The sequence below is a fragment of the Pongo abelii genome, chromosome 2, assembly GCF_028885655.2.
Source record: "Pongo abelii isolate AG06213 chromosome 2, NHGRI_mPonAbe1-v2.0_pri, whole genome shotgun sequence".
In the NCBI taxonomy this organism is placed as follows: Eukaryota; Metazoa; Chordata; class Mammalia; order Primates; family Hominidae; genus Pongo; species Pongo abelii.
In genome coordinates, this window is record NC_085928.1 from 141835450 (window position 1) to 141859704 (window position 24255).

A 24255-nucleotide genomic window follows, 5' to 3' on the forward strand; every position below is an offset into this window, starting at 1 on the left:
TACAAAAAGTAGGTATAATGCTGTGTACTTTTTAAAATAATCTTTTGAATATAATACATTCATACTGTCCAAAAATTAGAAAATATAAAAAGGAATACAGTGGAAGTCTCCATGACCCCACAGGTAACCACTAGCATTATTTTCTAGTAGTCTTTTATGTATTTATTTTATGCAGTCTTTTATGTATTTTATATAGTCTTTTATGTATTTTATGTAGTATTTTATGCAGTCTTCCAATTTCCTTATGCATATACAAACACAAAAATATATTCTGATAGCTTCTCCTTTTGTTACACGAAAATGGTATACTATTCATAGGGTTGGGCACCTTGGTTTTGTTTTGTTTTGTTTTCCATTTAAGAAAATATATTGGAAATATTTCTATATCTGTATGTAAAGAGTTTCCTCCTTTTCTTTCTTTCCTTTTTTTTTAACAAATGTATAATATTTATATTTATGCCATAATTTATTTAACCAGCCCCTATTGATAGGAATATGGGTCATTTTTCAATCCTTCATTTTTACAAACAGCGTGTATGGGTAACTTGTGCATCTAAATAGTTTCACAAGAATACCTGTGGGATAATATCCTAGAAGTAGACATTCTGGGTTAATTTGAAATATTATTAATTTACCCTCCAAAGAGGTTTTACTACTTTCTACTTCTATCAGCACTGCATGCAAGTGCCCATTTCTCCACAACTTTGCCAACAGTATGTGGACCACTCTGGGGATATTTGCCACTCTGGTAAGTGGAAAATAATATCACTAGAAGCATCCATCCCCTCTAAAATTAGGAATAAGACAAGGAAGCTCACTACTATAACTACTGTACAACATTGTGCTATAGTACTTTTTTTCTTGTGATGAGTGAGTTTGGGTATCTTCATCTAGTTAAATGCCATTTTTTGGTTTGTTTTTTGGTGTTGTATTTCTTTTTTAACTTTTATTTTAAGTTCAGAGGTACAAGTGCAGGTTTGTTATATAGGTAAACATGTGTCATGGGGGTTTGTTGTACAGATTATTTCATCACCCAGGTATAAAGCCTAGTACTCATTGGTTATTTTTCCTGACCCTTCCCCTCCTCCCCTTTCACCTTCCAAGAGGCCCCAGTGTGTCTTCTTCCCCTCTATGTGTCCGTGTGTTCTCATCAGTTAAATGCCATTTATATTTCCTTTTATATCAATATCCCTTGACTACTTTTCTTTTGGATGATTGATTTTCCTTTTACTATAAGTTTTTAGAAACTTTTTTCTATATATTTTAACATTTCTGTCTGTGATATTTTGTGTGTGAAAAAAAACACATTCAATGTGCTTTTTCCTATTTTTCTCACTTGACAACACCAATCAACACAGACAGAAGACTTCTGTGACCAAATATGGGGGATCTCTCCGCAAGAAAAGGCAGCCCGTTCTGTAGTGGACACCAGCTGGGTGGCCTCCAATTCAGTTTTGACACCATCTATCTGGAGATAGCATCAGATCCTACAGGTTGAGGGCTCAGGCCACAAAACTGGCCACCCCCAACCCGCCACCTCAGACATAGATGAAAGTCCAGACCTCCAAACTTCTGACAGACTGGCTTTAAGTTGGGGTTCCCACAACTTCCTCTTTGGGTTCGATCAGTTTGCAGGGGCAGCTCACAGAACTCAGGGAAACACAGTTACCGGTTATTACAAAGGATATTACAAAAGATTAAGGAAAAGGTCAAGGAGCTTGCCTGCCTTCTTCAGGACCACCACATTCCAGGAACCTCTATGTGTTCAGCTGTCTGAAGGCTCTCTGAACCCTCTCCTTTTGGGCTTTTTATGGAGATTTCATTGCATAGGCATGATTGATTAAGCCATAGGCTATTGGCTATCAACTTAAATTTTAACTCCCTCCCCTCCCCAGAGGTTCTGAAGTAGGGCTGAAAGTCCCAACGCTCTAATCCTGGCCTTGGCTTTCTGGTGACCAGCCCCCATCCTGAAGCTGGCCAGGGACTGCCAGCCATCAATCAATCATTAGCATGCAAAAAGACATACTTTGGAGACTCCAAGGATTTTAGGAATTCTATGGCAGAAAATGGAGATGAACACCAAATATAAGGCCGGGCACAGTGGCTCACGCTTGTAATCCCAACACTTTGGGAGGCCAAGGTGGGTGGATCACCTGAGGTCAGGCGTTTGAGACCAGCCTGGCCAACTTAGTGAAACCCTGTCTCTACTAAAAATACAAAAAATTAGCCAGGCGTGGTGGCAGGCACCTGTAATCCCAGCTACTCAGGAGGCTGAGGCAAGAGAATCACTTGAACCCAGGAGGCGGAGCTTGCAGTGAGCCGAGATGGCGCCACTGCATTCCAGCCTGGGCAACAAGAACGAAATTCCGTCTCAAAAAAAAAAAAAAAAAAAAGACCAAATATATATTTCACAATATCACAGATAATGAATGGCATTTTTTAAAAAAAGTTTGTCTATTAAGTGCTTACCGTGTTCTTGCCATGTAGGCTCTGTATTGATGTATTCTTATATGGCTTCTATATTTTGAGTCATGTTTAGAAAAGCTTTCCCCACTCCTAGGTTATAAAGGAAGTCTGCAATGCTTTTCTTCTAATTCCACTCTAGCTTCATTTCTCATTTATATATTGAATTCATTTACAGTTCATACTGGTGGGAGGTATGAAGTATGTATCCTGTTTAAGTTTTTTCCTGGAAGATTATCTAATTGCTCCATCATTGTTTATTGAATAGTTCATTTTTTTCCTACTTATTTAAGCTATTATATATTAAAATTCCCATAGATGTGAGGTCTATTTATGTAATTTTTATTCTGTTTAATTTTTTATTAGCCAAAACTTGTGTTTTAACTATTAAGACTTTATAATATGCTTTAATATCTAAAGGGCTAGTCATCCCTCATTGCTTTTTCTGAGTTTCCATGGCTATGTTTTAATTTTCTTTGTGAACTTTAGAGTCAGCTTGTCTAGTTCCAAATGTATTTTTTAATTTTTAGTATTTTCATTAGGATCATATTAAATTTATTTAACTTAGGGAGAATTTGCAACTTTTCACTGTCAAATCTTCCTAAGAATATGGTACATGTTCCTACTTGTTTTATCTTAAAGATTATTTTAGGGTTTTCTTCATATATGTCTTTACATTTTTTGTTAAGTTTGTTTCAGGTTTACAGTATCTCCAGTTTTCAAAAATGTATACCTCTGATTTCTTCCTTTCGCCTGTTTACACTGGCCACTACTTACAGTATAATGTTATGGGCAGTGTTGGTAGTGGGTATTCTTGTCTTATTTCTGATTTTAGAGGAGTTTTCCTAATAAGCATACAGGCTTTTGAACCAAAATAGACATATTTTTATCAAATTAAGGAAGTATCCACCTTATTTTCTTGAGTGTATTTTTTTAAATCAGTATTAGTTGTTTAATCTCCTGAATGATTGTTTTAACATTTTTTAATATAATCATATTATTTTTCTCCTTGGATTAATTACAATGATTGATTACATTCATAGATTTACCAATGTTGAACAATCTTTACATTTCTCAAATCAAACCCATTTCCTTTTATGTGACATTGAATTACTTCCTGTTATTTTACTTACACCTTTTGCATTGATATTTACAAGTGGCATTGAACTAATAGTTTTATTTTGGGGGCTATCTTTGTCAGTATCAGTGTTACACTTAATTCATAAGAAGTTTTTGAAAGTTTTCTTTCATCTTCTATGCTCCAGAACAGTTAAAATAGCATTAGAATAATTTACTCTTGAAAAGCTTGGTAGAATTCCTCTATGACAGTCATCTGGCCCTGGAGCCTTTATGTTTGAGAAGATGGCAGTAGGAGCTCTTTAACAATAATTTCTATTATTTTATGAAAATCTGTTGGGGTTAATATTGGCAAATTGTAGTTCCCTAGAAATTTCATCCATCAGACAGACAATATCTTCCAAAAGGCTTCCCAGAAATGGCTGCCAATTTCAGCAGTCAGATAGCTGAACATTGGGTCTCATTATTGCGACATTCCAAGAAACATACAGAACCTAGTGAAAGATTTGCACTCCATCCAAGTTTTATATGTATAGCCAAAGACCAAGCCCTATTCGTATTGCATGTTCCTGGATGCTTTGGCCTGAAATATGCTTTCCTTTCTCACCTGGGACATATTTACACGTGAGTTATACTTTACCCACTTCTAAAAAGAATCTGAGGCAGTACACTTCAATCCAATTCCAGCACAAACCAGGAACATGTGGCAGTCAGCCAGCATCTATCTACATTTTAAATGTAATAATAAGGAATAATCAATTCGTGTTTGTAAAATTATTTGGAATGACATTATCATAACCAATATTACTGGTGCATTTTTCTGTGAAGAACAGCGGTTCTCAACAGAGGCACATTTGCCTCACAAGGAACATTTGGCAATGTCGGGAGATATTCTGGGTTATACAAGTGGGAGATTAGGAAGGCTACTGGCATCTAGTGGGCAGAGGCCAGGATACTGTGAAACATCCTATAATGCACAGGACAGCTCCCCACAACAAAGAATTGTCTAGCCCAAAATATCAATAATGCTGAAGCTGAGAAACCTGTGTAGGAATTTTTCTTTCTCTGTTTGTGTTTCAGGATTTTATAGCTACCTTGGGAAAACTTTCAGGATTGCATGGCCAGGACCTTTTTGGAATTTGGAGTAAAGTCTACGACCCTTTATATTGTGAGGTAAAAGAAAAAAAAAATCACAGGTTAACTTGCAATCTGATTTTATGATTTATGCTTATTTTGAAATAGATGAATATCTTTTCTTTCACTTCTTTATGAATGTATTACTTACACTTCTTTCGACATTGAAACGTGATTCACAACTTGCTTATATTAACTTGAAAATGCTGACTTCTCTTTTCTCTCTATTATTATTTATGTTTTCACCCTTTAGAAAATTACAAGCAAAATTGCTTTTATTCTATGAGTTTCCACTTTAGTTTTTTTCCCCCCTTGGATTCAGTAGGAGCTTATTTATTTTGCAGCCACTCAAAAATGCTGGGTTCCTGTCCTTGGTCTCAATGAAAAAACAATGTTGTTATAAAGAAAGAGGGGAAAATTACCTGATTTCTGAATGTAGAAATAAACAAGCAAAATATAAGCCAGGCTATTTATATTTGCTTAACAAGAAAGAACCTCTTTCTTGCTTTGCAATGCATTTGAAATACCGTTTGTGACCAGATAAATTACGATTGCTTTTCAAGGTTACATGGTGTTTCTCACTCACCATGCTCCACCTTCTGGCCAAAAGGAGTACTCTCTGTTCCTGTTTTCCCAACTAGCTCACTAAATACGGGGCAAGATTCTGACCACCCACCTAATTCATATTGACTTCTAACTTTGAGGTCATCGTGAGAGTCTGGGGGGCAGCAATTACTTCCGTAGTTCTATCTTAATAACAGATGACACAGTTTGCCTCCATCCATCCTAGAGTTAATTGACCCAATCACATGCTACTTTCCCAGTATCTTCACTTTATCATCAGCAACTATTTCAGTGAAAATTCATTAGCATTGTAAAAGACTCTTCAGTGAAAACAAGAGCCCCCATTTTTGTTCCAGTCTTAATTTTTTTTTCTTCCTTACTACAGTTTGATCTGAGCTATTCCAAAATGTGGTCATGTCATGTGATATCTTTTCCAAATCTCTCACTTATTTCCTCTGTAGGTCACCCCACTTTGGTCTCCTCTTTCACGAACTCACCTTCTCTCTCTCTTAATCCTGCCTTTGAAACTGGCGGACTCCTAATCAACTCTTCCTAACGGGTAATAAATATTGGCACAAGGTCTCTACCTGCCATGCTTGTACTTATCCATTCATTTAACACATATTTACCAAGTATCTACTGTGTGCAAGGTGCAGGCTTTCCTCAAGAGTCAGTGAACTACAGCCAGGTGTGGTGGCTCCTGCCTGTAATCCCAGCACTTCTGGGAGGCTGAGATGGAAGGATCATTTGAGTCTAGAAGTTCAGGATGAGCCTGGGCAGCATAACGAGGCCCTACCTCTACAAAACACTTTTAAAAATTAGCCACCTGTGGCCAGGTGCAGTGGTTCATGCCTATAATCCCAGCACTTTGGGCTAAGGTGGGCGGATTGCCTGAGCTCAGGAATTCGAGACCAGCCTGGCCAACATGGCGAAATTTCATCTTTACTAAAAATACAAAAATTAGCTGGGTGTGGTGGCGCATGCCTGTAATCCCAGCTACTCGGGAAGCTGAGGCAAGAGAATCGCTTGAACCCAGGAAGTGGAGGTTGCAGTGAGCCGAAATCGTGCCACTGCACTCCAGGCTGGATGACAGAGCAAGACTCTGTCTCCAAAAAAAAAAAAAAAAGGTGCCACGTGTGGTGGCATGCACCTACAGTCAGAACTACTCAGGAGGTTGAGGTGGGAGGATTGCTTGAGCCCTGAAGTTTGAGGTTACAGTGAGCTGTGATGGCCACTGCATTCCAGCCTTGGTGACAAAGCAAGACCCTGTCTCTCAAAAAAAAAAAAAAAAAAGTCAGCAAACTAGACCTTGATGGGGGTAGGGGAGAATATATTACTGAAGGTTCCAGAAATATATTGCCTTTCCTAACTGGCCTCTCAGGCAGCCCATTCAGCTTTTAAGGAAATATCATTTAACTCTGTCAGGTTCATAGAAAGATTTCTAACCCTTTCATAAAGGAATGAGGTATTATTTCCCTACTGCACCCTTACTCTGCAAAATATGAGCCACCCACTGATCCAGAGTTAAACCAAAAGCTATGGACTGGGTAAGAATGGGTAAATTCATTCCTATAAGCTTCTCTTCTGAAAGTCAATACCACTACTTATCACAATATGAAGTTCTCTTAGAAAGAAATGGCAGGACAAGAAACTCTGGCCCTACTAGTTCTTGTGAGGTGAAAAAGGATAAGTCAACAAAGAGGACAGTCATATAAATACACACACATTTTTCTTCCTTTTTCTTTGCTACAGAGTGTTCACAATTTCACTTTACCCTCCTGGGCCACTGAGGACACCATGACTAAGTTGAGAGAATTGTCAGAATTGTCCCTCCTGTCCCTCTATGGAATTCACAAGCAGAAAGAGAAATCTAGGCTCCAAGGGGGTAAGTATTTAAAAATGAGAGGAGCATATTGGATTTGTGGTTAAATGATCCAGGTCTGAGTCGTTCCCTCCACTAATCAACTGTGTGATCTCAGACAGTTCACTTAATCACTCTTGCACCAGCTTCCATTCTGCAAAATGGGGATATTAATGATACCTACTTCATAGACCGTGAGTATTAAAATGAATGTATGTATTCAAAGGGCTTAGAACAAACAGTACCTGGTATATAATACACTGTCAATAAATGTCATATGTTAGTATAATCATAACTATTACTCACTCAGGCCCTTAGTTTTCTATCTGGAAAATGAAAGCTAAAGCTAAATGATCCTTTCCATCCCCTCCAGATCAAAAATCAAGGATCTGTGTCTGAGCCACATGAAACTTAATTGTGTCTTGTGGCCTATATGATGAATTTTTCAAGTGGGAGGTATGACAAAAGTGGCCTGCTTTCCTGAAACCCTGAGTAGTAGTCATTGTGAAAGCTGATAAAATATATTTTTCAGGCTAATTGTTATATTTTTTCAGACCAATTATGTGCTGTTAAAATATGTTGCAATTGACAAGTTTATAACACAGCTTGAAATATTTCATTGATATTGAAAGCTGTTGAGATTTATTTATCAGTGATGCCTCTTCTTGGTTAGAACTGGCTCTTCGTAGCACAGGACACCCTGCCATATGAAGGCAGACCCAGGCAAGAGGATGCTGGATTCTTGTAATCAGGATAAGTGGATGGAAGAAAAAAGTCAGGACCAGCAAAGACAAGGACAGATGTTGGGGCTTACGAGAGAAACTGGATGGGCAGGCCAAGATACCAAATGGGGTGTCAAACTTAGATGTGGTTATCGTAGGTATTAAAACTAGGGATAAAGAAGAAGAGAAAGTCCATCATGTCAGGTTGACATAATGAGGAAAGTCCAAGCCACAGGAGATGGTCCAAGTCAGGCTGACACACATATTCAAGGCATTTTGAGATTAATACAATCACATCATGATTCCAGCTATTGACAGACACTATTCACCACAGCATCAGGACAAGTCCATCAAAATCCCAAGAGAACGCATAGAGGCAAAGCATATTAGGGCTGGACCAGACTGGGAGGTTGTTCACTGAGGCTACTTAACTAGGGAAAAAATTCAAATCACTGACCAGAAAAGGAATCAATTATAGCTAGAAAAGCAGGGCTGCACACCAGGTATAAAGAGTGAGGCAAGCTGTAACCAGGGGAATGAGGTATGAAACCAGGATGGTCAGGAGCAAATTCATGTGAGATGAATAAAGTAGGTTGGGGCAAAAAATTTAGGACAGTGGCCATTAACGACATGAGGTTGTTGTAGACCTGCTATTACAGAAATCCTGATTGCATGGCACAGAGACAGACTTGGTAGAAATGTGCAAGTCCTTACTTCACATTAAACACATGAGCAACAAGATCCAGCCCTGAGGAAGGGAGAGTCCAGAGAGGAGTCTTAGATGGAACCTGGAGTGTTGGAAAAAATTACCAGGCAGGATACAGACTGTGTGTATGGGCAGAACCCAGGAAGAAGCTCAATCTTAAGTGCTTAACAACAAAAGATGTAGAGGGTGCCTTGGAAGCCACATAAACACTCAGCCTCATTTCTGGCCCACCAGGTGCCAGCAGTGTGACTCAGTTGCAAGCCCCATCAAATGGTGGAAGTGGGACTCTTGATTTATTTCCCCCAACTTAGTTATGGTGGATTCAGGCACCTAGTCCCTCACAACTCAAAGTGCAGTCTACTTTTCAGCATTGGCATCAACTACCACCTGGCTAGAAACACAGGCCCCACTCCCAAACGAGTTGAATCAGGATCTGCATTTGAATAAAATCCCAACATGCTTTATACCAGACGGGAGTTGACAGTAGTCTAATAGTAGATGTAGAGATGTGTATATATGAATAAGAAATGGAGTTGCTCCACTTTCCTCATGTTTCCTCTTTTATTTCCCTTCCCTACTAGTAGATTACATTTGGGAGAAGCCACTTCCCCTCTCTGGATCTCTGTTTCACTACCTATGAGGAGATTAAGCTAGACTCTGTCTATAAGAGTCCTTCTCTGAGATGTTCTCTGATCTTGGATTCTAAAGGCTGGCACTTGTATGAAACCAGCTGTCCTGCTTTCTGGAAAAAGTCCAGTGCCATTGTTAAGCAGGAAAATTTCTCCTATGTGGTTCTGCCAAAACAAAAGCTCAGACTATTATTCAGATCCGGCTGGGCAAGAGAGATTTGTCAACTACATGTTTATTGAATGATGAAACAGCTGAACACATTCCTGCACAGAAAACACACATTGTCTAGGTGACAAAGAGTAATGTGGAAACATCAGGGCCATCTTCTGACCTTTGCTAGTTTTTTTGTTAGTTTGTTTTGTTTTTGTTTCTTTGTATTTTTTGTTTGTTTCTGTGTTTGTTTTTGAGACAGGGTCTCACTCTGTCCTCCAGGCTGGAGTGCAGCAGCATGATCACGGCTCACTGTAGCCTTGACCTCTCAGGCTCAAGCAATCCTCCCACCTCAGACTCCCAAGTAGCTGGGACTACAGGCATGCACCACCATGCCCAGCTAAATTTTTTTTTAATTTTTTGCAAAGACAGGGTCTCCTTATGTTGCCCAGGCTAGCCTTGAACTCCTGGGCTCAAGCAATCCTCCACCTTGGCCTCCCAAAGTTCTGGGATTATAGGCATGAACTACTGTGCCCAGTCTAGAATTTTTATTTCATCATTTAACTTCAGGGGTGACACTGTTCAGTAAGACACACACACACACACACACACACACACACACCAAAAAAATCCCTGGGGCAAATTTAGGATCATATGGCTGGTCTTATCAGTGAAAAGATAGCTCTTCTTGCTCTAGGCCAGAGGTTGGCAAACTACTGCCTGTATGCCTAATCAAGCCCACTACCTGGTTTTGTAAATAAAGTTTTATTGAAATACAGCCACACTCATTCATTCATGCATTGTCTATTGCTGCTTTCATGCTACCACCGCAGAGTTGAGTAGTTGCAACAGATTTTATAACCCACAAAGCCTAAGACATTTACTCTCTGGACTTTTACAGAAAAGTTTGCCAACCTCTGCTGTAGACTAGAAATGAAGGAAGCAAAGTTTATGTCTTCAGATCAATGATATTTTTGTCTAGTTTACGAAGATTTAATAAAGGATACAACAGATAACTTTGAAGCTAGCTTTCCACTATAGCGTGGTCTAATGATTACAAATAAAAGTTTTGACACAAGACATGCTAGATTTAAAGCCCTCCTTCTCTGCTTGCAAGTTGTATAATCTGATTAAGTTGCTGAGCCTCTCCAAGCCTCAGTTTCCCCTATAAAACAGAATATTGATATGCCAGAGCCTGAGGATAATCATGATAGTCACCCCTAATCACTCCTGGGATAAGGGTGTAATCATACCAGAACCAAGAACTGATATATTCATGACCAAAACTGCAGCCTGACCAAAAGGCACTTGTTGACAAAGGGCAAGTTGCTGATTTCAGGTGGCTGTCATGGCTCCCAAAGGCTTGGCCACACAGTTTAGCACCAACATGGCATGTTAATCAAGCTAAAGTCCCTAAAGCATTCCACAGGACAACCCTCTCTGAGATGGAGGGATTTAAACCTGTTAGACATGTACATTCAGATTATCCTGTTCATCCTCAAGAAATTTCCAGCATCTTATAGAAAGAGCAGATACCTACCTCCTTAATTAACCCTTTTTTATACTTACTGGTGTACAGACCTGTCTCTTCTTACTATTTTATGAGTTTTTGGAGGGCAGGGACCAGGTCTGATTCTCCTAGCACAGTATCTGGCGCATCATAGCTGCTCAGTATGTGTTTGTTGAGTGCACTACAGAACCTGAGATTATAGTCAATCTGTTAATATCAATGCCTTGCTCATGACAACTCACACACACACACACACACACACACACACCCTAACACACGCTACTGGTCATTCTCAGCCAGGGAGCACATGCAGGGTCAAGAGACCAGCAGAGACACCAGCTAGTTACAGACATCTCTGAAGCAACGTGTCCTTAAAACAGGATCTGTTTTGGCACCACAAGGTACCCCACAGCCCTCAGTGCCTAGAAACAGGATAAATACCGTAAGCTCTGTATCTGTCTTTCACCACCTCAGGAGCAACAGCAGTTAGGTGTTCAGATGTGAAGTGTGAAGAGCAAAAGTTTCCTCTACTGAAGACAGACAGAAACTCAAATGAAAGCTAAAGATGCTGGCTGTCCCCCCAATAGTGACACCTAGGGTAACCTGGAGAAATGGTCCACAGAGAATAGTCCATGATCTGTACAAACATCCAGAGAGCTGCTTTCTCCCGTGGCCTCCCACAGGTCTGACTGCCAGAGAGTAGAAGCAAGAGGGGTGAAAACAGGAGTACCTGCTGTGCTGTCATTTCAGGTCTGCTCTGGAGAAGAACATGGGCTAAGAATTATCTTTTATGATCTGAAAAAGCTGTCTGAAGTTCCTTCCAAGCTTATCAGCCTCCTAACCTGAGCTTTAACAAAACCCGGTATGGTAGAGTCCTAGTGTGCCAATCCAGCTTTCCTTACCTGGCTGTGTGAGTCACTTAATATCTCTGGACTTAAGATTCCTTACCTAAAAATAAGGGTTGAGACGTAAGATTCAGTTAAAAAAAAAAAAAAAGTATGTAAATCACATTACCTAGCACAGAGCAGATGCTCAATAAAATTAGATCTTTGCCCCTCTTCTTAAGTCATGGCAGGGAGAGTCCGCAACTATGAATTGACAAAAAGCTAATGAACTAAAATAGAAGCTTATGTTTGGTTCAGTTTGGTTATTGATTCATCTCCTTTAAGGTGTCCTGGTCAATGAAATCCTCAATCACATGAAGAAAGCAACTCAGATGCCAAGCTACAAAAAACTTATCATGTATTCTGCGGTAAGTATTTTCATCTTCATTTAACATATATTTGTTCAAGTGTGTGATCTCTTGAAGCACAGGACCTCATCTTTTTTTAATCTTCATTTCCCCATCTCCTTGTACGTGGTAGGCACTTGCACAAAGCTTTTAGAATTAAATGATCATTCTGTCCTTTAAGGGATTTATAATCTAAACTAACAAGAAGACAAACATAAACACTATACAAAACGGGATGGAAATGCCATGCAAGCAAGTGCTTTGGCACCTCAGAAAAGCTAGCCATCCCTTCTGTTCCAAGAGGGTGGAGAAGAGAAGCAGAAAGGCTTCCTAGACAAGGCAGCACATCCAACACATCAAGATGAAAGGGGTTAGTAAGTGCTCCTCACTAGTGTGTAGGACAAATAAAGTAAATTATTAGGACAGAGGTGGAAGGCCAGGAATGTTGTGTGGAAAAGGTGGTACCAAATTAGTGGATGCTAACTGTGTGCTCAATATGGAACCTAGTAGCCACAAGTAGCTACTTACATTTAAATTAATTATGATTAAGTAGAATGAAAAATTAAGTCCCTCAGTTGTATTAGCCACATTTCAGGTGTTCAATAGCCATATATAGCCAGTGGCTACTGAATTGGAGAGCACAGATATACAACATCTCCATCATCACGGAAGGTTTTTTAGACAGCCCTGATATGGAGTGTCAGAAGTTTATGCTGGATGGCAGCTGAAGGGCCATCTTGTCCTGCTGCCTCTTTGTTTAATTGTAGAAAGAAGCAAGGAAGCAAGGGAGAACCCCCCTGTCAGTGTTTGCCCAGGGAAGGCAGGGCAGGAGTGACAGGATAGGAGCAGCATTTTGGAAATTAATTATTTTATAGAATGACTGGATGTTGGAAACAGGATATGGTGTAGAAAGCTTTTGTGATAGTCTAGAAAAATGGGGATATGGCCCAAAATTAGGGCAGCGGCAGGAGAGGAAACGAAGTGAGCCAGGTTACAAGAAAAGCTGAGTGTGGATTATCAGTGATGAATTGGAAGTGGGTGGAAGACAATGATGTGGAAGGTGAAGCCCCAGATGAAGTCAAGTTTTCAGTTCTCAGTGGCAGGAAGGAGGTGGTCTTGGGCCAGGTAAATGTACTGATTAGACAATGGGTTTGAAATGCCACAGGTGCATCCCAGCAGAAAACTTCAGATGGCAAAGAGAATAGAAGGAGGAAAGGGAAGAAGGACTGCAACTCAGAGTTGGAGCTACATTTGGGAGTAGAAAGAAAAGAGAGCAAGAGATCTTAGAAAAGTCTTTCATCTTGGAGAAGCCAGGGAGAGAAAAGTCCGAGAAGCCAAGGAGAGACACACTGTTGGGGGTAGATTCTGCAATTGTATTATACATTCAAATAGCTGCCCATGGAGTCTAGGATGAGCAGGGAAACAGGACACAGCATGCTGACTCCTTTCACTCACGTCTCCATGACAAAAGGTTTCTCAGCTGTGGCTGGAGAAAGAAAGTCATGTTTTCATTCACTCAAGAAGGTGAAAGAGCAAGAAGGTGAAAGAGGTGACTGAAGATACCAGGAAGTTTGTTTATTATCAGGAGCCCTAAATGGTATAGACTAGGGAAATAGCCCTGGGCAGGAGCAGAGTGCTTCCTGGAGAGAGATAGGCCTGAAATTAGTCATTTCTGCCCATTTTTGTAGTGTCTAATCTGATTTCTAGTTTTAACTTGTGGTGTGACTTCCAGCGTGTCATATCCATAGCTCCTTTTTTTTTCTCTATTAGATTACTTCTAACCCCTTTTGAATATGTGCATGCTGCCATACAGTTTAGGCAGCCAAATGTTATCCCAACTTTGTAGATATGAAAGTTGAGGACTGCCTAAGATTAGATAGCTAATCCATGGCAGAAAGGGGGCTGAAAACCACTCCCCTATACCTTCCAGCCACTCTGGGGTAAAAATTTAGCTTTACAATTATTTTTAAATTGCACCCTATACTTCCTTGTATTTTATCTTCCCTAAACATTTAAACTTCATATATTCTTCCACAACTTTAAATCACAGATGATGCTAATCTATAGAAAAATATAATCTAGCATTAATGTGTTTCAAAATATTTCAAAAAGGCACAGCACTTAAGGAGACTTGATTCAAATGTACTTTCTTCCATTTGGAGTTATATGACATTAAGCAAGTTGCTTAATTTCCCTGGGTCTCAATTTCTTCATCTTTTATTATTTTAAAAATTATTTTATTTTATCGAGATGGAGTCCCATTCTGTCGCCTTCTGAGTGCAGTGGCGTGATCTTGGCTCACTGCAACCTCTGCCTCCTGGGTTCAAGCAATTCTTCTGCCTCAGTCTCCCAAGTAGCTGGATTCACAGGCCCATGCCACCACACCCAGCTTTTTTTTTTTTTTAGTAGAGATGGGGTTTCACCATGTTGGTCATGCTGGTCTCGAACTCCTGACCTCAAGTGATCCGCCTGCCTCAGGCTCCCAAAGTGCTGGGATTATAGGCATGAGCCATGCCAATTTCCTTATCTTTTAAATGGAAATGATGATACATATCTAAATCATACTGCCTAGCACACCACTAATGCTCAACCAAAATCTTTCCTTCTCTACTTATTAAGTCATTGTGGGCGCATGGGAAATTTAATTGAATCAGAAGCCATCATGGTGCTCTACAAGTGCTTCATACCTATTGAATGTGAATCTGAACAGGCGATAAAATTGATTTCAATCTCTGTAGCATGACACTACTGTGAGTGGTCTACAGATGGCGCTAGACGTTTACAACGGCCTCCTTCCTCCCTATGCTTCTTGCCACTTGATGGAATTGTACTTTGAGAAGGGGTAAGTGACTAAGTGCTTTTCAAAATCAGTATCACTGGACCTTGGGTTTCATTATTATTATTTTAGGTTATGGGTTGTGTGCCCGTTTGTCTTTGATTTGGTTTTATATTCAGAGGGAAGAATGGTGGTAAGAAGATCTTTGCCAGTCATGTCTCTTTTTTCTTTTTCATGAAGACTTTTATTGGAAAATAATATACATAGTAGATGAAAAAATTGGGAAATAGCCTATGTAACAAATTACATTTTTTAAAAAATTAAGGTATTCTAAGAAGTAGGCATGTATTGTATATATACTTGGCAAGAGAAAAATTTCTTGATGGTTATATAATAATATTTTTTCAATTAAAAAATTCAAACATATTCATTCAGCTTCTGATGATTCATATCCACAAGTCAAGATTCTTAAAGTACAATTTCTAACTGGTGTCTACCTCTTTGTGACCTGGTGTGGCCCTCCCCAGATGACCACGGCTTAGCTTGAACCCATTAGAAGGGTCAAAGTTAGTGTAGCCAAATGTCCCAGTTCACCAGAATTGACCCACGAAATCTGGTGTTCTCAGAACATGTGAATTTCATTGTTAAAACCAGGAATGTCCTGGAAAAACTGGGGAAGAATTGATTATCATGGCCAAGATCATACCAAAAATATTTATCTGCTGTGACAATGACATTCTCATTGGGAGGAGAAGAAGGAGGTGTTTGGAACAAGTCACCATACTTCATGGGATATTATTAGCGAAATAAGAGCAAGGAAAGGGCTGAGTTAAGGCAGTGACCCCAGAGTTTGTTTCAGGATTAGTCAGGGAGATCTATTTTGCCCTTCCCTCAAGGCATTCACAATAGCTGCACACCAACCTGACTGTGCAGTTACATGGGGACCTGGCTCAAAAGAGCCCATGCTTGTTTTAATGATCTGCTGTGGCCATCTTTAAATTGTAATAATGTTTAAACAATGGGCCCTGTATTTCATTTTGCAAATTTTGTAGTCTTGGATGTAGCTTTCTGGCCCCTGAATTTGTAGAGTAAGAAAGTAACAGCACAGAGACTTCATTCTCAAACAATATCTTCACTGCTTACAAAGAAGTGAGTTCTGCACAGTTAGGGAAGGGTAGATACATTCTTTATTGAACCTCTAACTGGGTGTCAGGCACAATGAACTAGAACTAAAATGTGGTCTTAGTTAACCTTGCCCTCAAATATCTAGAGTCAGAGTGGAGAGATAAGACCCACAAAATGGAGACTGGCCAAATAGAGCAGAAAATGGGAATGAAAGGACTAGAGACATAAAACCCAGCACAATTAATAACAAGCCCAGCACAAGTCTCCCCTTCAGAAGGCCAGCTCTGGGCACAGAGTTAATAAATCCAACCAAATTCCAGGATCAGCTTCAGGAGAGGGGCACCATCTCCTTTGGGATAAGACAAGAGAAGCTACTGACTCTACTCGTACCTCCCTGTTCTCTGGTTTCTGGACCCCAGTGGACCAGAGCTTGCTTTCTTGGTGCACAGAAGAATTTTCTCCCACTGAATTGCCTTCTTTTACCACCCTGAGTTAAATCTATATTACAAATCAAGTATGGAGTATTTTTTCAACTGAAAGGCAGTGACATACAGAAAAAATTAACCAAGGGCCACGTAAAGGTCAAGTCCCATTTGTTGTTATATTAGGATTTTTTTTTATTGGTACTCCAGGGAAATATCAAAGGTGAAACGTGATTGCTTTTAAATTAGGAACAAGGAGGCTTCGAGTTAACGAATTCTAAGCCCACTTATTAGGTGATCCTGACTGTGAAGTGATCTCACATTTTCTTATGAGAGATATGGAGAGAGACAGAAAGAGAGAATATTTTAGATTTTCAACCATCTTAAATACGTAAACTGTTCAAGTTGTAGAAAAGGTAGCTAAAAATATTCTTTAAAGATTTAATTTTGGGTTAGATACAGAGATTTAAAATCATAGACTATATAAAATAATTCATTAAGTTAATATTGCTTTGTTTCACTTTTACATTTTATAAAATGATTTTATCTAAACTCTTTGTATGCATCTTTGGCTTGTGTCTTCACCACTAAAGCCAATTTTGAGTCTTTTAAAATTGTTTCCCAGATATATTCACTAATAAAGATAATTTTGTCTTCTATATAGATGAACCTCAGATTTTTGAAGTCTTAACCCAATGAAAATTAATTTCACACTTACCTAATAGTAAAGTGCAGGTGTACATTAATAGATGTGATTCACACATGGTGATTCAGGCACCCAGGGTTCCCTCTTTGGACCTACGGTTTCAAGAGTGCTGTGCTCACTTGCAGGCAGCTTGTAGAAAGGAATGAAAGGGTGGAGGCAGCAACCTGCTTATCAACCACGTCAGCCTTTTAAAAGGGACACATATCATTTCTGCTCACTTTCTACTGGCTAAATTAATGACTTGGTCCCACCTAGGTACAAGGGAGTCTTGGCAATGTGGTCACTTCTGAGCCATAATTCAATTCTATGGAAAGAGAATAACGGAGTTTGATGGAGTATTGGTCATCTAGGCCATATCATCTTAAGACAGAAGATGCTGTTACTGAAAAAGTTATTCCAAGATATAAGTACCCATTCATAGTACATATTAGGGAGGTTTTTGTAAGTTTCATAGACATCTTATTTTATTTTAGCTTATTTTATTTTATTTTATTTTATTTTATTTTATTTTATTTTATTTTTGAGATGGAGTCTCGCTCTGTTGCCCAGGCTAGAGTGTAGTGGCGTGATCTCAGCTAACTGCAACCTCCACCTCCCAGGTTCAAGTGATTCTCCTGCCCCAGCCTCCTGAGTAGCTGGGACTATAGGCATGTGCCACCACACCTAGCTAATTTTTGTATTTTTAGTAGAGACAGGGTTTCACCATGTTAGCCAGGATGGTCTCGATCTCCTGACCTTGTGTTCTGCCTGCCTCGGCCTCCCAAAGTGCTGGGATTACAGGCGTGAGTGACTGCGCCCAGCCTTATAGACATCTTATAAGTGAATATTTGCAGTTACTATGTTTATATGGCTTTTTAAAGTGATGTTTTAAAAGGCTTGTTTATAATCACATCCAAAAGTAGCCATTGTAAGGTTACCACCAAAAGAAGGATCACTAAATCCTACTTGAGTTCCCCTCCTGACTCCTTGATTAGCAAATGGCTTCCATAAGCAACTCACGCTGGTTTAACTGAGGTTAGTTTACACCATTGGACCTTCCCAAATAGTACATTGTTTTTTTTGAGATAAAGCATTGAGAGAGCTCTCCTTAACGTGACATAATGGAAGGACTGGAACACATACCCACATCTTTGTTCTGAGGGATAATTTTCTGATAAAGTCTTGCTGTATATTCAAGCACATATGTTATATATTATTCAGTTCCATGTTTATGGCCTAGTTAAGGAGAGGGGAGATACATTCAGAAAGAGGACTGAAAGAAATGCTCAATTTTTTGTATTTTTAGTAGAAACGGGGTTTCACCGTGTTAGCCAAGATGGTCTCTATCTCCTGACCTCATGATCCGCCCGTCTCGGCCTCCCAAAGTGCTGGGATTACAGGCGTGAGCCACCGCGCTGGGCGTGTTGGCGGGCGCCTGTAGTCCCAGCTACTCGGGAGGCTGAGGCAGGAGAATGGCGTGAACCCAGGAGGTGGAGCTTGCAGGGAGCTGAGATCGCGCCACTGCACTCCAACCTGGACGACACAGTGAGACTCTGTCTCAAAAAAAAAAAAAAAAAAAAAAAAGAAATACTCAAGTAGGAAAACAGAAAAAAGAAAAAAAGGAGCAAATGAGAAGCCTAAAAGGAAGGGAGGAGGAGAAGGAAAACCCAACACCCCCACCTGCCTCCCACTTCTTATCCAAAGGCTCAAAGTCCCACCTAGCTCCCTGCAACTGTCACTTCTCACCACCTCCTCTGATTTAGCATCCTGGTGCCTACCTCCTATGTCCCTGTTCATCTAACAAACAAGCCCTCCCATTTCCACCCTGCAAATCTGTCCCGCCTGCCCCAGTCTCCCCATTTACACACCTAAATTGGCTAAAATCTCCCCATAAGTTTTTCCATTAGTCCCTCAACTGGCATGTAATAGTCCAAGTGGAAAGAAATTCAGTGGCAGTTCAACAACACAGAACTAACAGAGCTCTCTCCTCTGTCTTTGTCTGCCAGGGAGTACTTTGTGGAGATGTACTATCGGAATGAGACGCAGCACGAGCCGTATCCCCTCATGCTACCTGGCTGCAGCCCCAGCTGTCCTCTGGAGAGGTTTGCTGAGCTGGTTGGCCCTGTGATCCCTCAAGACTGGTCCACGGAGTGTATGACCACAAACAGCCATCAAGGTACTGAGGGCAGCACAGATTCGTGTGCACAGAGATCTCTGTAGAAAGAGTAGCTTACCTTTCTCAGGGCAGATGATGCTTTGAGAACATACTTTGGCCATTACCCCCAGCTTTGAAAAAAATGGGCTTTGGATGATTATTGTACGTTTTAGGGACCCCTGACCTCAGGTAATTCCTACCTCTTCACCTGACCCTGCCCCCACTTGCCATAAAACTTAGCTAAGTTTTGTTTTGTTTTTCAGTGTTAATGTAAAGGGGCAGCAGTGCCAAAATATAATCAGAGATAAAACTTAGGTCAAAGTTCATAGAGTTGCCATGAACTATATATATGACTGGCCACACAGGACCTTTTGTATTTAAGGATTCTGAGATTTTGCTTGAGCAGGATTAGATAAGGCTGTTCTTTAAATGTCTGAAATGGAACAGATTTCAGAAAAAAAAACCCACAACCCCACAATCTAGGGTGGGAACAAGGAAGGAAAGATGTGAATAGGCTGATGGGCAAAAAACCAATTTACCCATCAGTTCCAGCCTTCTCTCAAGGGAGAGGCAAAGAAAGGAGATACAGTGGAGACATCTGGAAAGTTTTCTCCACTGGAAAACTGCTACTACCTGTTTTTATATTTCTGTTAAAATATATGAGGCTACAGAACTAAAAATTAAAAACCTCTTTGTGTCCCTTGGTCCTGGAACATTTATGTTCCTTTTAAAGAAACAAAACTCAAACTTTACAGAAAGATTTGATGTGTGTAATACATATAGCAGCTCTTGAAGTATATACATCATAGCAAATAAGTCATCTGCTGAGAACAAGCTATTTGGGCACAACACATCAGGAAAGAGAGCACCACGTGATGGAGTTTCTCTAGAAGCTCCAGTGATAAGAGATGTTGACTCTAAAGTTGATTTAAGGCCAGGCATGGTGGTTTACGCCTATAATCCCAGCATTTTGGGAGTCCGAGGTGGGCGGATCACTTGAGCTCAGGAGGTCAAAATCAGCCTGGGCAACATGGTGAAACCTTGTCTCTACATAAAATACAAAAAATTAGATGGGCATGGTGGTGTGTGCCTATGGTCCCACTACTTGTGGGGCTAAGGCAGGAGGATCAGTTGAGCCCTGGAGGTCGAGGCTACAGTGAGCCAAGAGTGCACCACTGTACTCCAGCCTGGGCAAGAGAGCGAGACCCTGTCTCAATAAATAAATAAATAAATAAAAATAAAGTTGATTTAAGAAAGGAAGTATAGGCCAGGCACAGTGGCTCACACCTGTAATCCCTGCATTTTGGAAGGCTGAGGCAGGAGGATCACTTTAGGCCTGGTGTGTTCAAGACCAGCCTGGTCAACATAGTGAGACACTGTCTCTACCAAAAAAAGGAAGGAAGGAAGTGACACATATCAAACTGAAACAAAATTAAAAATGTAATTATGTTCTAAGTGCCTCCAAGTTCAAAATTTATTGAAATGTTGAGAGTGTGGTTACGAAATACGTTAGGAGGACAAAAGGAATGTGTGAGTCTTTAATGCCGATATCTTCAGAAAACCTAAGCAAACTTACAGGTCCTGCTGAAACTGCCCACTTTGCAAGAAGAAATCATGTTATAGCTTTGCCATGTGGCAGATCTACATGTCTAGAGAACACTGTGCTCTATTACCATTATGGATAAAGATGAGATGGTTTCTAGAGATGGTTTCTACTGGATGCCAGAATCTAGAGCAAAGCCATCCCCGCTCCTGGTTGGTGACAGAATGACTGACAAAGACATCGATTGATATGCCTCTTTGTGTTATTTCCTTCCCGAGTAAATGTTTGTCCTTGGGTCCATTTCCTATGCTTGTAACTGTCTCCTAGCAGTGAGCCAAATGTAAAACAGTGAATAAAGTGATTATTAGGAAGTTCAAAAGCATTGCTTTTATAATGAACTTTGAAAAACGTATGTGTGTGTGTTTAATTAGAATAAAATTCCTCTAGGCAGATTTCAGGAGCTCCCTTTGTGTTTGGGGTTTTTGTTTTAGTATAACAAGATGGAAAATATTAATATAAAGTAAAATGATTTGACTGGCTTATATGAACAGTTTACATTGAAAATATAGTTTGGACTTTACCACTTCAGATAAAGGTGAAGCTGTGGATGGCTCCGTCTCATCTATTTAAGATGGAATTTGCTGAGGAAACACCCTCAGGAAGTGCACAATATACTAGGGAAGTAAAGAGATGCATACTGTACAACCCAGAAAAACCAGGGCTATGTCTTACGACTACACAGGTTACTGGGGGAACAAGAGTTACCCAGATTTGGAGTGGGGGAAGTAAGGAGTGTCAGGAAAGGCTTTCTGCAGAAGGTAGCAACTGTACCATGTAAAATCAGTTTGAGGCCGGGCGCAGTGGCTCAGGCCTGTAATCCAGCACTTTGGGAGGCCGAGGTGAGCGGATCACGAGGTCAGGAGATTGAGACCGTCCTGGCTAACACGGTGAAACCCCGTCTCTACTAAAAATACAAAAAGCCGGGCCTGATGGCAGGCGCCTGTAGTCCCAGCTACTCGGGAGGCTGAGGCAGGAGAATGGCATGAACCCGGGAGGCGGAATTTGCAATGAGCGGAGATCGTGCCACTGCACTCCAGCCTGGGCAACAGAGCGAGACTCTGTCTAAATAAATAAATAAATAAATAAATAAATTTGTTACCTTTTCCCCTGACCCTACTCTTGTCTATCTTGATGAGCAGCAATACCTAGTAACTTAGGAGTTATTTTTTACCCTACCTTCTCCTTCATTCTCCATAATCTCTCTCCGCCTCTTGTCAAATCTACCTGTGGTATGTTTGCAGAATTCTTTCCCTCAAAACACAAATAACAATATGCAGGTAGACTGAAATATGATTAAGCAGCAAAAAATGCTAATAAAAAGAAAAATGTAAGGGTTGATGTGCTGCAGCTGCTCATACAGATCTCAAGAGTGGAATGTGTACATCAGTTCCCAACTCTCAGTTCAACCACTTCACCTAGGCAGCTCCAATGTGGCAGGAGTATTTTCACCAAAGAAATTAAATGCTACAAATCCTACCAGCACACCAGTGGTTTGGGCTCATAGAAAGTTTGTTAAGAGTCTGTGACATGAGGTGGCCTCTAATACAGTGAGTTCAATATTTGAACTTCTGTAAAGAAAAGGATTAGATTTATTCAGTATGATCTTAAAGAGGGATGCTGGGGGCAGCACGTAGAAATTTCAGGGAGACAGATTTTCGTTCAGTGTTGGGAAACTCCTGAGGTAAGAAGTGCCCGTTAGGCTGGGTGGCCACTAACCTTAGAAGAGAGATACTACAGAGAAGGCTGAAACATGGAAGATTGTAGGGGCTGAGTGGCTCATTAGTTTGGCCACCAAATCTAGCAAATAAAAGTACAGGATGCCTAGATAAATTTGACAAATGGCTGTAACTGCCAAATTTTTGTAATTCATTGGAAAAAAAAAAAAATACAGGACACTTAGGATGTTCTGAAAAAGCCGATACGGGAAGCAGGACAAAATCATTAAATAAAGGATATGTCCTATATACGCAAGATACTTTGCAACCCTACTCCTTAGAATAGGGGGTTCCACCCATTAAATTCTATCCATAACTATAAGCAGTGTTTTTAGCTAGTGCCAGCAGGCTCACTTAACCAGATTCCAGATCGTATCAATTAAATTCACCAGAGTCTTTGCTGGAAAATTCACAAGTCTAAGGCCATAGCACATTGCTTGAAAATAATAAAATTTGTCAAACTGCTTCTTTAATTCCAACATTTTACTAACACATTCAGACTTTCTTTACTAGTGCTCTTCCGCCCCCATCTCAATGTCCAACTCTAATTATTTCACAAGAAGGAGACTTACTAGTGAGAAGTTCCAGTTTTCTCTCATTATCTTTGTAAAGCTGAGAATCTACAGCACAAATACACATGCCCAAGATTCAACCTTGAGCTTCTTAAAGGCAGGAAACATACATGTTTCCTCTTTGAGTCTTCAGCCAGTAGACAATGCCTAGAACCTTGTGCCTTCAATCAATATTTGCTAACTGAATACATGTCCAGCCCTGCATACCTAGCATGACTTCCTTGTGGCTGAGCTCAGAAGTCAGAAGCCTAGAACTCAGTTTATTTATAAATAAGAGAGAGAAGCTATGAATGAGCCTCAAAAGTGATTATACTGTAGAGACCCAATCATTGGCCATATACACATTTGTATGTGCCAACATGTCTGTAGTATTTGACTTCTGTTTTCAGCATAGTTGTTTTGGCATTCTCATGTTCCTCTATTGCTATTAAAAGCCCTTGTTCAGTGATATCCCTTGTTCAGTGATATCCCTTGTTCAAATGATATCCCTTGTTCAATGATATCCAGCACCGCTCCTCCCTCAAAGATGAGGCCATCTGATTAAAATACCTGTTTCCTCATTCTTGTTGCCATTATCTTCAGTTTCTTGGAATATATCTCATCATTTGCTAAAGACATTGGCAACTTGCTTTGGTATGCTCCGATTCACTCCTCAGTCCACTCCTGCCCTAAACCTAGGCAATTCTGACAGCTATAATGCTGACCTGTCCCATACACTGCTCACCATGCCAATACCTAAGCCTCTAGATCAAGTCAGTCACATGGTTTTTTCATTCTGATCTGTGAGTAGAGCTGAAGCAAGCAAAAGTCCAAGCCTATTGTCACCATTTCAAACGATGAATGTAGACATTTCATTCCATCCTCAACTGAGTCTCTCAATGTTTCTTGGTAAATGTATTCACCCCTACTGAACACTTTTCCTACTCCCTGCAGGAAGGCCTGTTTGTCCCAAATGTCTGACTCCATTTTGTTTTCTTTATTCTTATAAGCAAGATAATCTATTGATAAGTCCTTTAAGTTCTACTCCCACAATCTCAAAAATATCTCATTAGCTTTAACCTTCCTTTGCTGCTGTCCCTCAGGAAACCACGTTCCTCCCTGCGTGGGCTGACCTCACTGTGAGTGTGAACCCATCTCCACAGTCTCCTCAGGAC

General features: G+C 40.3%; 1 protein-coding gene across 1 annotated transcript in view; it reads left to right on the forward strand.

Moving 5' to 3' along the window:
- Positions 1 to 24255, forward strand: part of ACP3 (acid phosphatase 3) — a 55727-nt gene that overhangs the window by 20586 nt on the left and 10886 nt on the right. The window contains exons 6-10 of the mRNA XM_009239320.3: positions 4621 to 4713; positions 6991 to 7123; positions 11987 to 12069; positions 14787 to 14890; positions 19063 to 19232. Of these exons, the coding sequence (XP_009237595.2) occupies positions 4621 to 4713; positions 6991 to 7123; positions 11987 to 12069; positions 14787 to 14890; positions 19063 to 19232 (583 nt within the window). The remainder of the gene's footprint in view (positions 1 to 4620; positions 4714 to 6990; positions 7124 to 11986; positions 12070 to 14786; positions 14891 to 19062; positions 19233 to 24255) is intronic.